General features: G+C 32.6%; 1 protein-coding gene across 1 annotated transcript; it reads right to left on the bottom strand.

Annotated features, from left to right (window-relative positions):
- Positions 1–5,744: 5,744 nt before the first annotated feature.
- Positions 5,745–7,787, bottom strand: LOC117926000 (receptor-like protein 35). The gene is made up of 4 exons (XM_034845095.1): positions 7,424–7,787; positions 7,001–7,049; positions 6,670–6,900; positions 5,745–6,492 (listed from the first exon to the last, which is right to left on the bottom strand). Exons 1-4 carry the CDS (start codon positions 7,785–7,787, stop codon positions 5,745–5,747), a joined length of 1,392 nt encoding a protein of 463 aa, XP_034700986.1.
- Positions 7,788–15,693: the final 7,906 nt, after the last annotated feature.

Genomic DNA, 15,693 nt, shown 5'->3' with positions numbered 1-15,693 from the left:
GTGTTACAATGCAGGGTTGCCTAAGGAGTCGAATGCCAATTGATGATGAAAGATACATCTATGTGGGAAATGGCAACAAGGTTGCAGTCAAGGCTATTGGTATTTTTAGATTACAATTAGACTCTGGATGTACTTTGGATTTGGAAGAGACTTTTGTAGTACAGTCGTTTAGACGAAATTTAATTTCTGTTTCATGTCTGGGCAAATTTGGATATTATTGTTCATTTAGAAATGGAATGGTTAGTCTTTATCTAAATTCAAATGCTATTGGTACAGGTAGTCTAATAGACAAATTATACAAATTGAACATAAAGGCCACTAATGGAAATGAAACCTTGCATTCAAGTAATTATAACATTAAGTGAAATTAACAAATGAGAATTCATCAATGTTATGGCACAGGCGTTTGGGTCATATTTCAAATCAACGTATTCAAAGGCTTGTGCTAGAAGGAATTCTTGATCCACTTGATTTCTCAGACTTTCAAGTCTATATAAAGTGTATTAAGGGTAAACAAATAAATATGAGGAAAAATGATGCCAATAGGTGCGGTAACATCTTGGAATTGATACATACGGACATTTGTGGTCCATTTCCTACCCCTTCTTGGAATGGACAACAATATTTAATCACTTTCATTGACGATTACTCGCATTATGGCTATCTTTATTTGATTCATGAGAAGTCTCAGTCATTGGATGTGTTCAAGAATTTAAAAACTGAAGTTGAGAACTAATTAAGCAAGAAAATAAAGGTCGTCAGATCTGATCGTGGAGGTGAATATTATGGTAGATATGACGGATCTGGTGAACAGCGTCCAGGGCCATTCACCAAATATTTGATGAAGTGTGGTATCATTCCTTTGTACACCATGCCGGGGACTCCAAGCCAAATTGGTGTAGCGGAAAGGTGAAACTGTACTCTTAAGGATATGATAAGAAGTATGATCAGTCATCCCACCTTACCAGAATCACTTTGGGGCGAAGCCATCAAAACAACAATTTATATTTTGAATAGAGTCCCAAGCAAAGTCGTAGCCAAAACCCCATATGAGTTATGGACTAGCAAGAAACCTAGTATTAGGCACTTGCATGTCTAGGGTTGTCCAGCTGAAGCTAGGCCTTACAAGCCAAATGAAAAGAAATTTGACTCTAAAACAGTGAGCTGCTACTTTGTAGGGTATTCTAAAAGGTGGAGAGACTTCAAGTTTCATGACCCCTCAACTAGATCCTTATTTGAAACGGGCAATGCTAAATTTATTAATGATGTTGAGTTAAGTAGGAGAGAACCATTAAGAAAGGTGGTCTTTGAAGAGGAATCTGTTAGTATTCCTATTATTACAACTGGACATAGTCATATTATGTTTGATGACACTATCCAGAATGTACAACCAATAACAGAGATTACAGACACACCTAAGATTCCTCCTACTCAAGTTATGTAACCTATTCAAGTTCATGAAGAGGTAACTCAACAACCTTAAGTACAAATGTCACTGAGGAGATCCACTAGAGAAAGAAGAAGTACAATTTCAGATGATTATGTTGTATATCTCCAAGAACATGAGTTTGACATGGGTCTAGAAGACGATCCAATTTCAGTTAGTCAAGTCAAATAAATTTCTGATTCTAAAAAGTGGATAGAAGCCATGAAGGATGAGATGAAATCAATGACAAACAATAGTGTTTGGGACCTAGCAGAGTTGCCTGAAGGTGTAAAACCGATTGGTTGTAAATGGATTTTTAAGACCAAGCGGGATTCAAAAGGCAACATTGTTAGGTATAAGGCATGCCTAGTTGCAAAAGGTTTCACTCAAAAGGAAGGCATTGATTATAAGAAGACTTTTTCATTGGTTTCGTCAAATGACTCCTTTAGAATCATCATGGCACTTATGGCTCATTATGATTTAAAGCTGCATCAAATGGACATTAAAACTGCGTTTCTTAATGGTAACATTGATGAGACAATATACATGGTGCAACCGGAGAACTTTGAGTCTAATGATTCAAAGCAACTTGTATGCAGATTAAAAAGGTCCATATATGGTTTAAAGCAAGCATCCCAACAATGGTACCGAAAGTTTGATCAGGTAATTACTTCATTTGGTTTTAAGGAGAACACCGTTGATCAATGCATCTATCTCAAGTTCAATGGGAGCAAATTCATTATCTCAGTGCTATATGTTGATGATATTCTACTTGCAAGTAGTGATGTGGGACTTTTGCATGAAACCAAGCGATTTCTATCTAGTAAATTTGACATGAAGGATCTTGGTAATGCATTTTTTGTGCTGGGTATACAGATCTATAGGGATCGTTCAAGAGGTACACTTGGGCTATCACAAAAGGCTTACATCAATAAGGTGTTGAGTAGATTTTGCATGAGCAATTATGCACGAGGAGACACGCCTGTGGAAAAAGGTAATAAATTTAGTTTGCACAAATGTCTGAAAAACGAACTTGAGAAGAAAGATATGGAGAGGTTTCCCTATGCCTCGGTAGTAGGAAGTCTCATGTATGCACAAGTTTGTACGCGTTCGGATATTGCATACATTGTTGGAATGTTAGGCAAATATTTGAGTAACCCATGTATGGATCACTGGAAAAAGGCAAAACGGGTTATGCGCTATTTACAAAGAACTAAAGATTATATGCTCACATATCGTAGATCCAGTCATTTAGAAATCGTGGGATATTCAGACTCCGATTTCGCAGGATGTCTTAACAGCAGGAAATCCACTTCAGGCTACATCTTCATGTTGGCTGGAGGAGCAGTTTCATGGAAAAGTGTTAAACAAACACTTATTGCTTCTTCCACCATGGAGACAGAATTCGTAGCCTGCTACGAGGCATCAAACCATGGGATATGGCTGCGGAATTTTATCACTCAATTGTGGATTGTTGATGGGATTGAGAAACCATTGAGAATCAATTGTGATCATAAGGTCGCAGAATTATATTCTAAGAACAACTAGAGTTCATCAAAGTCTAAACACTTTGACATCAAGTTCTTGGTTGTGAAAGAAAGAGTTCAGAGTCTTCAAGTATCGATTGAACACATAAGCACAAACTCCATGATTGCATATCCGCTCACTAAAGGTTTGCCACCCAAAGTATATCAAGAGCATGTCACACATATGGGTGTTGTACACATTAATGATGTGCTAGTATAGTGGGAGTTTGTATTTAGATTTTGTGTTTGTTTTCTTAATGTGATATTATGTTTGTGTTATCTGTATAGACCTTGATTTTAAAAGACTAATGTATTTGAATACTCTGAATTGAAATGATGACTTTCAGAAGTAGTTTAGCATCAAGTGTTGAAAGTAGAATTTGACTATTTTTAGTCATAAAGTAGGACCAATTGGAAATAGACATATTAAAGATCACATTCTATGTAATTTCCATGCTACACATCCATACTTGATCCATGTTGCTAATTTTGTTAATGTTGTGATCATTGATGGGTCCAGTTATAATTATGATTAACGAAGGTCGTTTTAATCCTGTGTTAACATATCAATGCCTTCCTTTTGAGTGAAACCTTTTGCGACTAGGCGTGCCTTATTCAAAATCACATCTTTTGAATAAGAACAGAACACGTTCTCTCCTGCTTCCCATCGTCAAAGAGAGTACAGAGTAAGGTGGTGCCCTCTACAGCCTTAGAAGATCCGTGCCTCATCATCAAAAGCAAAAATGGACTCGAGTATGTTCCAAAATAGAAGAAGGCATGCTTTAAATGAATTGATATATATATATACATATGTCCTGTATCTGTGTTTGGGTGATCATGGTGAATAAAGAAATTAACAACAATATCATCGATTTGATTGTTTCTAAGAGCAAGGTGCTCGAACATTTAGCAATTGGCCAATGATCTTGGTATTTGGCCTTGGAATTGATTCTCACTTAAGTCAATCACCCTCAAATTATTTGGCACTATGCATGTTTGATGGATGGGGCCATCAAGGCCATTAAGGCCTTGGAATTGATTGATTCTCACTTAAGTCACATTACTTCTAGTATATAAATTTTCCAGAGTTCTGGTTGCTGCACCCCACTGGACAAGAGTTGCAGTTCATTACTGAACAGGACATGAGTTTCGAAAAGAAAAAGAGAGAAAAATCAAATAGTAGTAGAATCAAAAGAAAAAATAATGGGAAAAAAATAGAGCACTACAAGAGACACAGATTTAAATATCTAAAGGAAAAGGAAAACACTTTTCACAAAAAATAAAAAATTGTATTTTTAGACAATATTTTTTAGTTATTTTCACTTGTTTCTTAAAGATTGTTTTAAAAAAATAATCATATAAATATAAAAAATAATAATTAAAAATAATGTACTACAAATAAATGGCTTTTAAAGTATATTTAAAAACATAGAAAATAGGTTAAAAACATTTCATATTTCTAAACAAATTTTTGTTCTAGAAAACATCAAATAACAGTTTTAAAAAAACTTTTCTCAAAAACAATGTTTCACAAATGTTTTTGACAATAGCTCTCGAACATAGTATTAGCCTTTGTGTCTCTCTTTTTCCCTCATTCTCCATTTTGGTTACTATGGTCCAAAAGTTTTCATAATCCATCAATATGATTTTCCAGCCAAATACACTATAGGAACCTTGATCAGAGGTTGAAAAGGGTGGTGGTAAGTTGGTAACACATCAAGATTAGCTAGCCTTGAAAGTTGGGAAAAAAAATACTTTTCCTATGGAATTTCATGGATAAATGGAAGGCTTCTCATTTGACTAACTTAAAAATATTCCATATCTCTCTTGAATTTTTTGTTTTATGGTTAGGTGCTCAAAGATTGAAGTAATACCATAGTAGACCCAAACATGCAAGTTATAAGATTGATGTAGATGAGCCCAAAGCATGGTTTCACTCAGCCAACTACAAGAAGCTTTGCAAGTAAAACAGACTCAAGGAACCAATACTGTTGCTTAACTTCTCATAAAATAGATCAACTCCAATGCAAGGCAACTTTCATTTTGCCTTTTTCTTTTTGGATACAAAATAAGTAAAAGAATCTAATACATGCAAGCTAGTGATAGTGCTAATATGTAAGGGCCCAACTCAATAAAAGGAAGAAAGAATGATAAAAGAAGTGATGAGACTAGCACATTCAGTCTGCAGTTCAATACAAGCCATAATCAAGTTGCATTGCTACATCACATATAATAATAAATAAATATAAAAAAAAACCCAAGCATTTTTTACATCCATTGGCCAACACAAACACTAGTTGAAGTAACAACATGCCTAAAATGGAAAAAAAAAAAAAAAAGATGAGGAAAGAAGTCCAACAATGCAAGCAGTATACATAGATTAAGAAATCTTTCAAGGAAATTTTGGTTGGACAAATTCAGCCTCTCTACCCCAATCTTTCTTTCCTTGTTCATTTTCTTTGCCACTTGCCAAAGGTTTTCATGAACCACTCATGTTTCCATGAGGTCAAGCAATACCTAATTGAAACTCCGATTACTAGCCCACTTCCATATCCCATTAATACAAATTTCCAATCAAATTCTCTAGTTGAACCTTGTTTAGAAGATGAAAGTGTTGGTGGTGATGCCTCAGAACTTTCACATGCCCTTGACAAAGGACTTCCACACAATCCTGGGTTCCCATCAAAGGAAGCATTTGGAAATATTGTAAATCGATTTCCTTGTGGTATATGTCATGTGAGATGATTGTGGGAAACATTGAAGAACTCAAAGAATGTCATCCTTGTTAGTTGTTAAGGGATCTCGCCTAAGAGCTTGTTCTGGGAAAGATCCAATGACTCCAACTGTGTTAGGTTTGCCAGGGATGATGGGATAAGGCCAGTAAGATTGTTGCTGCCAAGGTTGAGCAAATGAAGCCCCTTGAGGTTCCCAATGGAGGTTGGAATTTGTCCTTTGAAATTGTTACCTGAGAAATCAATTGCTATGAAAATATCAGGGATCTCCTCATAAAACCTCTGCATGCCTTTGTTTGTCATTGTCATCAAGTACATGTAATTGAAAGTGTATGTATGCCCCGCGCTTTGAATATCTTGATTGACACGCATGTACTCGAGGTGGTTTGCATCTGCAAGTTTCATGGCATCCCAATTTTGGAAATACATTGATGGCAAATCACCTATAAACTCATTGCCAGAGAGGTCAATGATACGCAACTTGGGAAACCTTAAATTGGCATGCCAACTCCCTATTGCACCATGGAATCTGTTGGATCTCAAAATAAGAACCTGTAGTTGTGGGAGAGCTCCAAGCCAAAAAGGGAAAATATCATCGATTTCATTGTTTCCGAGAACAAGGTGCTCGAGCATCATGCAATTGGCAAATGATCTAGGTATTTGGCCTTGGAATTGATTTTCGCCTAAATCAATCACCCTCAAATTATTTGGCACTGTGCATGTTTGAGGAATGGGGCCATCAAGGTGACTGTTTCCCAGATCTAGTACGAACAAAGATTTGCTGAAGTTGGCCAGACATTGAGGAATCCTGCCACTCAAATTGTTACTAGACAAATCAAGTAACATAAGAGAACTCATGTTGCAAATAAGTGGCGAAATTTCTCCTATCAGTTTATTTCCAAAGGCAAAATATTCAGAGGTTAATGGTGGTGGAATTGGAAGTGGTCCTTGCAGCATGTTAGAATCAAGGTTTAAACTTTTTAACCTGGACCATGGAAGCACAACTGGAGGTTGGTCAAAGCCTGTTAAAAAGTTTCCAGAAAGGTCTAGATACTCTAGGGTTTCTTTGCTTATGTTCCTCATCCACTTTGGAATTGGACCATGAATTTTGTTATTGGAGAGGGAGAGAAACTTCAATTCATCTTGCTTCTGCAGAAAATCAGGAATCTTGGTTAAGTTGCAAGCATCCAATCCTAAAAACTTGAATTTGGTGTAACTGAGCAATGATAACCTATTGTCTAATAATTGGAAATTGCATGAGCTGATCTCCAAATTAGTCAAAGAACCAAGCCTCCAAATTGAAGTTGGTAACTCACCGGAAAAACTTGTACCAGCAAGATGCAACATTTCTAAGGGACTGGTTTCCTGAAATTCAGGCAAATAACCAATCAGATCTGGATTGTACCTCACACTAAGATACCGTAGGCTTGGTAGCCGAAAAATGGTCATTGGGAATTCACCATGCAGTCCACATTTTCTGAGAAGGAGAGATGTCAATGAAGATAAATTTGCCAACGCATGAGGTACAGTTGAAGAAATGTTCACATAGCTTAAATGATGTGTCTTTAAGTGGGTTAAGTTCTGAACCAGATTTCTCAAGCCAGGCTTTTGAAGCTGCAACATTGGGTTTCCCGAGAGATCAAGGAAAACCAATTTGGACAGCGCTAAGAGTTCTGATGGGATTTGGCTAGAGAATCTAGAAAAAGAGAGATCGAGACTTCTAAGCCTTGAAAGCTGACCAACACCAAATAGGATCACAGAGCAATTGAAATCGTCATCAGAGAAGTTAAGCCTCTGGAGATGAACAAGACTGAATAGGGTGCTGTTGGAGTTGATAGAACCATAGAGACAACTGCTGGCAAGGTGAAGGCCGATGACATGACCAGTCTCCCTGTCACACTCAACACCATCCCACGAGCAGCAATCACTTTCTTTTCCTTCTCCTTCTCCATGGGATTTCCACATTGCAACTTTTGGATAAGCAGAAGGATCATAAGAAGCATCCTCATCAATCAAAAAGCTTTGCTTAAACTGAAGCAAGGCAGAGCTCTCACTATCATGGCACAGTAGCTGCTGCATAGAGGAGGAAGAGTTAACCACCATTAGATAAAAAGATGAGAGTAAAAGGAGAAAGCGCATGAACATGAAGAGACACAAAGTTGAGCCCATATTTTCTATGGATAATAAGAAAGCAAATGGGAGTGATGAGGGTTCACAGCCAAGATCCATAGTCTTATATGTGCATTGACTGCAACCCAGTAGACCAGTCTGCCCATAAATTTTAAACCGTTTCAAAATTTGCCCCTCCATGAGTCCCTGTTACTAATTTTAAACCGTTTCAAGTCGTCTCCATAGACTTAGGGGTGGCATTAAGCAAAATTTCTATTTATTAAGTCGTCTCCGCAGGCTTAAGCTGATTAACTGCTTCTCTTTTCAATTGGTGACTTGATAGAAGCTCTGGTGGAGCCCAAATTTCCATTAGTGATGAGACCGAGAAAATTTCATTCGGAAGAGTGAAAAGGCACCCACAAGCTGCACAGACACTGATAGCTACCCAGTATGGGCATAATTATACATATTATATGGTTCCAGAATAAGCCCCTTGCCAAGTCTTAGTCACCACAAAAAATACCACTAACATGTCCAAGTAGTCTCCGTAAGCTGAGGAACTTCAAGCAACAATTCACACCACATCGTTTTAGAATGTTGGGCTTTAAGAGTGCTTTAAAATTTAGGATATTAAAAAAAATTTAAAAAAAAAAAAGCTTTATTACATCAAATTTTAAAAACGTTAGCTCTCTGGAAGCGATTAAGGCGGCCTTGTTATGCCATAATAGACCTGTCCCTCAAGTCGTTAGTGGAGCTGGAAGGAAAATTTCAAAGTCTTAAAACAAGCTATTGTAGTTGATTTCCATTTGAACATCTCAAAGTCTTTAGTGGAGCAAGAAGAGATGTGAATATGTCTATTTGCAATTGATTTCCACCCAGATTTAAAGGTTTGAAAAAAATTATAGCAGATGAGGAGAGCAAATTAACCAAGTTCACATTTATTGCAGGTCTGACATAGAAAGGACTGTCAGAAAGGGATATCTTCCTGTTTGGAGTTTCTGCATTCCCATAGTCAGTCCATAATGCTCATTTGTTCTTGAATTGGGGAGATCAAAAACAATACTACATAACAGAGAGAAGCATGTTATATTTAGAATGCCATAATTCTACATGGTTCCATAGTAGGCCCCTTATCAAGATTTCATGTATTCTCTGCAAGCTGAGGGAATCAAACCATCACTCACATAATGGCGAAAATTCATTTTAGAATGCTCCCAGCGTCCTCCAAACTTGTGGACCAGTATGAAAAACTCCCAACAGAACCTGTCTTCATTTGAGTCAAGCTCATGTTTTTACCAGCTCCAGTGGCAAACATGAGGAGACCGGCCAAAGACCTGTTGGAATGAACAGGAGAACCGTGTTTGAAGGTCTAATGGGGAAATAGAAAATCCTGTTTGGAGTCATTTATTCAACTAATAACCCATGATACGTCGTGGGTGCTCTCAAGCATAATTATTATCTTCACAAAATTTAAATGGAATTTAATTTAATATTAATAAAAAATTGAAATTACAAATCTTTTTACACAATAAAAGAAATTATTTTTACAAATGACATACTTTTTTTATTTTTTCTTTTTCAAAATATTGTTTGGGATCAAGATACTGTTTTGGACTTTTTATTTTCTATTTTTAAAAAAAAAAAAAAATGATAGTAACTCTTATATAAAATAGAACAATTCTTTGAGGGTTAAGGAGAAAATGACTTTTAAAATTGCTTCAAAATTTAAGATACTAAAAACAACTTTATTACATCAAATTTTAAAAAATTTAACTGTTTCAGAATTTGCCCCTACATGACTCCTTGTTATTAATAAAAATATCTATTTATTATACGATGAACAGCCTCTCTTCGATTGGTGACTTGACAGAAGCTCTAGTGGAGCCCAAATTCCACAAGTGATGAGACCGCAGGAAGCTGGTTAACCACCAAAATAGTGGTCGCCCTAGACTTCTTTGGAGTTGCTGAATTAATGGCCAAAATTCATTTAAGAATGTTGGGCCTTCTATGAAAAACTCCAAATGAAGCTGTCTCCATTGGGAGTCATGATGACGTGAAGATAACGAAAAAAAGACTTTGGACTTTAGCATTCTCTGAGGCCTTCTTGTAATTGTTTTTTAAAGCAGTTCTGAAAAAATAGCTTTTAAGAACAGTTTTTAAAAATTATTTTATGATGCTTTATAAAATAAAAGTTTGTTTAAGAATCTAAATTTTTTTTAATATTTTTAAATATATTTTAAAAATAATTTTTATGTCCATAACTTTATTTTTAATCATTATATATGTTTGTATAATTATTCTTTAAAATAGCTCTTAAAAAACAACTAAAAGAAGTTATTTGAAAACACCTTATTTTCTGCTTTCTGATAATAAAAAACAAAAAGAAAACAGGAAACAGTTTCTGATTGTCAAACGTGTTTTTCAGTTTTTTTTTTTTCTAAAAAAACAGAAAATTGTTCTTGAAATTTGTCACGCCCCAAAGCCCATTCCAAGGGCATGACGATCATTTTACACCTCAAGCCTAAAGGCTCAAAGTGAAAACAATACAAACATTCATATTGTAATTGGAAATTACCAATTACCAAATTCCTATTCAAAGTAATAAAATAAAATAAATTCTATGATCCCTCATTCTCAACTTTAAAAACTAATACATCAATCAAAGTGTTATTGTCCAAATAACTCTCAATTCAAATAATTTAAATAGGAATTAAAATCTAACATCTAAACAATGTCCAAAATAAAGTTTGAACCAAAATCCTAATAAAGAAAAATTCTCCAACCTAGTCATTACTCCTCATCCGAATTAAGAGTACTTGAAAAATTATCAACGAAAGGGTATGAGCTTAAAGTTCAATAAGGAACATCAATACAGTTTCATGGATCAAATATTTTCAATAATGTTCGCAAATAGGAGATATAACATATAATTATTTTCATAAAAATATTTGAATTCAAAATACTAATACATTCAAACTTTTCAACAAAATTTTTTCATATCCATTTCAAAACAATTTCTCATCAAAACCAAATCAAATGCATTCAAAATATCTTACTCTCGTTATCAAATAACAAATGATACCCAATTAAGTGGGACTTCACAAATGAGTGGCTAGTTTCAAATTTGTTCTAGTTAAGGTGAACAAAGTCAAATGTCGACAATTATAACCCGTTGACTAGGGCCTGACTAGGGCCATAAGGTCAACTATTATAACCCATTGACTAGGGTCATATAATATCAACTATTATAACCTATTGATTAGGGCCGAAAATGTCAACAATTATAACCCATTGACTAGGACCATATAATCCAGAGTCAAACACTTTATTTCATTAATTCAAACTTACAAAACAAAATATCAGATCTCTTCAATTCTTCACTTTTCATAAATAAACAAAGAAAATTTTCAAAAAAATACTTTCCATACAAAACACATATTTGGTCCATGTAAAAAGATAAAAATAATATTTTTACACATTTCAAAATACAATATAAAAAAGAAAATTATTTTCTTCTATAAAAATTTGCATTAATTTCCCTTACCTTGAAGAAGCACTCAAAATTTGAAGTATTTATCTCTAAATAATTTCCTCATCACCTAACATAATATCATACACAATACTGATTATTGATTATTTATCTAAATATATAAATTTGAAAATCCTAAAAATATTTTATTTAGTATTAGGGATCCTAATTAATTTCTCATGCTAATATTATTACTACCAAATATTATTTTTCAACTTACTAAACAATAATAAATTAATTTAGTGAGTTTCCAAATTATTGTGAAATTAATTTTCTTTCCTAATCTTACTCTCGCTATTTATTTCTTTATATACTTAAATTAAATTAAAACCTACATAGGAAACTATTATTATTATTATTATTATTATTATTATTATTATTATTATTATTCTTATGTCACTTACAAACATCCAAATCACACAATTCTTTCTAAGATTATTATTATTATTATTATTATTTTCATTATTCTTATTAATCCCAATTTCCCCTCTTACTTAACAAGATACTCATGTACTTTTAACAACTCCAACAACCCCACCAATTCTACTCATTATTATTATTTTAATTTATTACACTACCAACCTTTGCATCTCATGATTAGATATTAATGTTTTCTTTCTTTCTTTAGTGCCTCAAATCCAAAATCGAGAAACATGCAATTCTTTTTCTTATTATTTTCCAATCCCTTAAGTCACATATAATTATAGATTTATTTAGTCATTTAATTTTTAAAATTTCATTGTTTAGATCTATTCATCTAAAAAAATTTTGAATTTCCTTACTTTCATCAATGAAACAACCTATATTCATAATTTCAATTTTTTGATCTTAAAATAAATTAACTAAACTAACCCTAATCTAAATTAAAATTTTCTAAAAAATATCTAATGTGTTCAAAACTAACTAACGAATATAATATATTAACTAGGGTTAAAATCTTACCTGAAAAAATATGAACTTCAAACTCTAGACCTCCAAACCTTTAACCCTATGTTCTCCAATTCTCTAATTTTTAGTTAATAGAGTTTTCTAAATAAAGAAGAAAAGAGGAAAATCTAATTTATACCTAGGATTTTTAATTGTAAAAAGACTCTTTTACCTTTAATGAGTTTAATTAATTAATTAATTAATTAATTTTTAATTTACAATTTTGCCCCTAAAGTTTATTTTGGGGTGTTACAAAAATAGTTGTCAAATAGGGCCTAAATCTTTCTTCTACTTCTTCTTCTTTTCTCTTATTTATTTTTATTAAAATCATCTGATTGATAAAAGAAATATCTTGAACTCAAATAAAAATTCTCATTTACTTCATATCCAAAAATTTTGTCTGTTATGTCCTTATTCTAAAGCTTTTGGAAAGAGGATTTATAAAATGATGAGGTAAGGGTATTTTCACTTTAAGTTGTCGTTTTTTTTTTTTTCTTTTTTTTTTTTTTCGAGTAAAGTTGTCTTCTCTAATAAAGATCAAGGCCCATGCAAAAGGCCAATCTAATGGCTACACATACGATCAGAATTCTAATGCCGAAATGGAGGTATGCTTGTTTGGAGTTTCCGGTTCTTTGTCCTAGTCCATGCTGTATATTTGGTCCATTCTAGTATACAAAGCAAGGCAACCCTATACTTTTTAGAGGAGTTATCTTAATAATTTCATCTCTGAATAAAAAATAGTAGTTACATTATTAAAGAAATAAAAGGTTATAATATAAAATTAAAATGACGAGATATCAAGATAGAGAATGATAATAATTTTAAAATTCTTTGAGTTAAGCTTTATATGGGAAGTATTTTCAAAAACATTTTTGATGAACAACATTTGAAAACTAATGTTTTGTTGAACAAAAGTCTGTTTAGAAACTTGAAGAAATATTTTTAATTTGTTTTTTATTTTTTTAAATATGTTTTAAAAATAACTTTTATTTATAATGCTCTATTTTTATTTATTCTATATTTTTATAATCATTTTTAAAAATAAGTATGAGAAAGCAATTAAAAGATACTCTCCAAAAATATCAAGTTTTCTATTTATTTTTTTATTTTTTATTTTCTATTGTGTCAAACATGTTTTCCTTCTTTCTTTAGTTACAAGCTAAGAACATAAAGTTTTTTTCAATGACAACTACTAAACAGGGTCCAAGACAAGTACATCCCTAACATATGGACCTAATTCTTATTTTTAAGTACTTCATTTCAAAATTTTGTAATTTTGAAATAAATTTATACATGATAGGCGATTTAAGTGGTCTATTAATTATTAGATACAACTCATACTTTGCTAGTTTTATCTCTGTCTTAGTGGCTAAAAGATAGAATTGTCTGTCAACCAATTCCCTTGTAGAAATATAAATGTTATTCATGGAAAATATATAAGGTAAAAAAGTTTTAAGTCTTTTATAAATTTGTGGTTTTCATCACTCTAAGGGATAAGGTTATTATATACACTCACAAAGAATTATGATATCTGGATAACACAAAATTTTATTATTATGGTTGGAGGTAAATTTTCTAGGCTTCCACTATTTTAGAAATTTAGGCTATGTTTGGTTTTTGAAAAAATTGAGGGAAAATGCAAAAGAATGAAAATAGGGAGGAAAAGGAGAAGGAAAAAAAAATTAAAATTAACAAATCATATTTATATACTTCTTCAAACTCATTTCATTTATTTTTGCTCTTCTATTGAACCATTAAATAATTCAAATATATACAATTTTCTAACTAATTTTATTGTCCTTGGTATTTTCGATGCTCAAAACAAACATAGGGTGAATGTTGATATCTCTCTCCTCTCATCTTTTCAACTACGACAAATAATTAGACAGATCTTCACACCCAAAAGCTTTTTTGATAGAAAAGAACATTGTTTATTTTAATTACTTTGCAGTTAAGGGGTTTTTCCATTGTAAAGTTTTAAGTGTCAAACATTAAGATAGGCAAAAGACATTTGTAGAAGAGCCAAATTACTAAGATCTTTAGACATTCATGGTTGATTACAATTTGCATTAATAGTGTTGCATAAATATAAACCACTCAATCACTTTTACATCCCAGGTTGCTCATTATATTGTTAGTGTTAGGTATGTTGGTAATTGTGAGCCTACATATTAATATTATACATTAAGCTATGTTATTTTAGCCTAATTATATGTGATCAATTAAATTAATGATGGCCCTTTAAAGCATCTCTTATATACACTATATGGGCTTTACAATGTGTAGAGACCAATTTTATTGTATTTATTAATGACGGACCTATAAAGAAATTAAATAAAATAATAAGGGGTATAAAAATGGTTATGGTCCCCAGTCTAAACAAGGAGGAAAAAAAAAAAAAAAAACTTTTACTTATTATTCACATCCCATTAGTGAGTGACAAGACCCTAGTACAGTATCTCAATGGATTTAGGTATGTCTTCTAATATTATTATCCTATAGATTTAGCATAAGATTTTAGTATATTTATCATCTAGATTTCGATCTTTCTTTTGGATAAGATCAGGTTTTATTATCTATCCCTGTAACAAAGATTTGTTGTGTTATTTATCTAGATGATGATTTGTTTTTATAGTCATTTTATATGATTCATGGTTCTCCAATAGTTAGTAGCTACATGCAAAAGATCCTAACTCTAAGTCAGGGCAATGTCCATTTTCACCTCTTTGCGAGAAAATAAATGGAACAATACAATAAATACAAGGTGGTCACATTACTTATGTAAATTTTCCAGACTTCTGGTTGTTGCACCCATTGAACAAGAGCTACAGTTTATTATAGACTACATGCCACTTGCATTGTTAGTACCATCTCATTACTCAACAAAACAAGAAGTTTCAAGAAGAAAAGGAGAGAAAAATCAAATAGCAGTAGAATAAAAAGAAAAAAATGCATGGAAAAAGAAATAGAGCAGTACATGAAATACATGGATTTAAATCTCTCAAGAAAACTGAGGTTGAATGATTTAGAGCATGTTAGACAACTATTTTTTAAAAACATTTTTCTGCTCTTCACAATAGGAATAAATAAATATGTTTGACAACCAAAAATTAAGAAACAATTTTATAAGCATTGTCAAACTCCGCCAAGGTTGGAGGGACACATAAATGGAGGTATACCTGTTTGGAGTTTCTGGTTTTGTGTGCAAGTTCATGTTGTAGGAATTTTCTGTGTTGGTCCATGTTGCAGGAGTTTTCATAGTAATTTCACTCTATTTAGTAAGTGTTTTCCAAAACAGTTTTTAAAAAACAATTATGAAAAATAATTTTCAAATACTAATATTTGTTGTTTTATAAAACAAAAATTTTCTTGAAAACCTAAAAAGTTTTTAACCTACTGTCTTTGTTTTTAAATATGTTTTGAAAATTATTTTTATACATAGTA

Source organism: Vitis riparia, chromosome 12, assembly GCF_004353265.1.
Source record: "Vitis riparia cultivar Riparia Gloire de Montpellier isolate 1030 chromosome 12, EGFV_Vit.rip_1.0, whole genome shotgun sequence".
Taxonomy (NCBI): Eukaryota; Viridiplantae; Streptophyta; class Magnoliopsida; order Vitales; family Vitaceae; genus Vitis; species Vitis riparia.
This window is presented reverse-complemented; position numbering and strand designations above follow the sequence as displayed.

What these genes read in the sequence shown, in the direction of transcription:
- LOC117926000 (XM_034845095.1), bottom strand. Translation starts at nt 7,787, where the DNA reads ATGGTGGTTAACTCTTCCTCCTCTATGCAGCAGCTACTGTGCCATGAT. An exon ending in TGTGATCCTATTTGGTGTTG is followed by an intron (nt 7,050 to 7,423) that starts GTCAGCTTTCAA and finishes CCTGAATTTCAG; the next exon opens with GAAACCAGTCCCTTAGAAAT. An exon ending in GTTGTGCTTCCATGGTCCAG is followed by an intron (nt 6,493 to 6,669) that starts GTTAAAAAGTTT and finishes TTTGAGTGGCAG; the next exon opens with GATTCCTCAATGTCTGGCCA.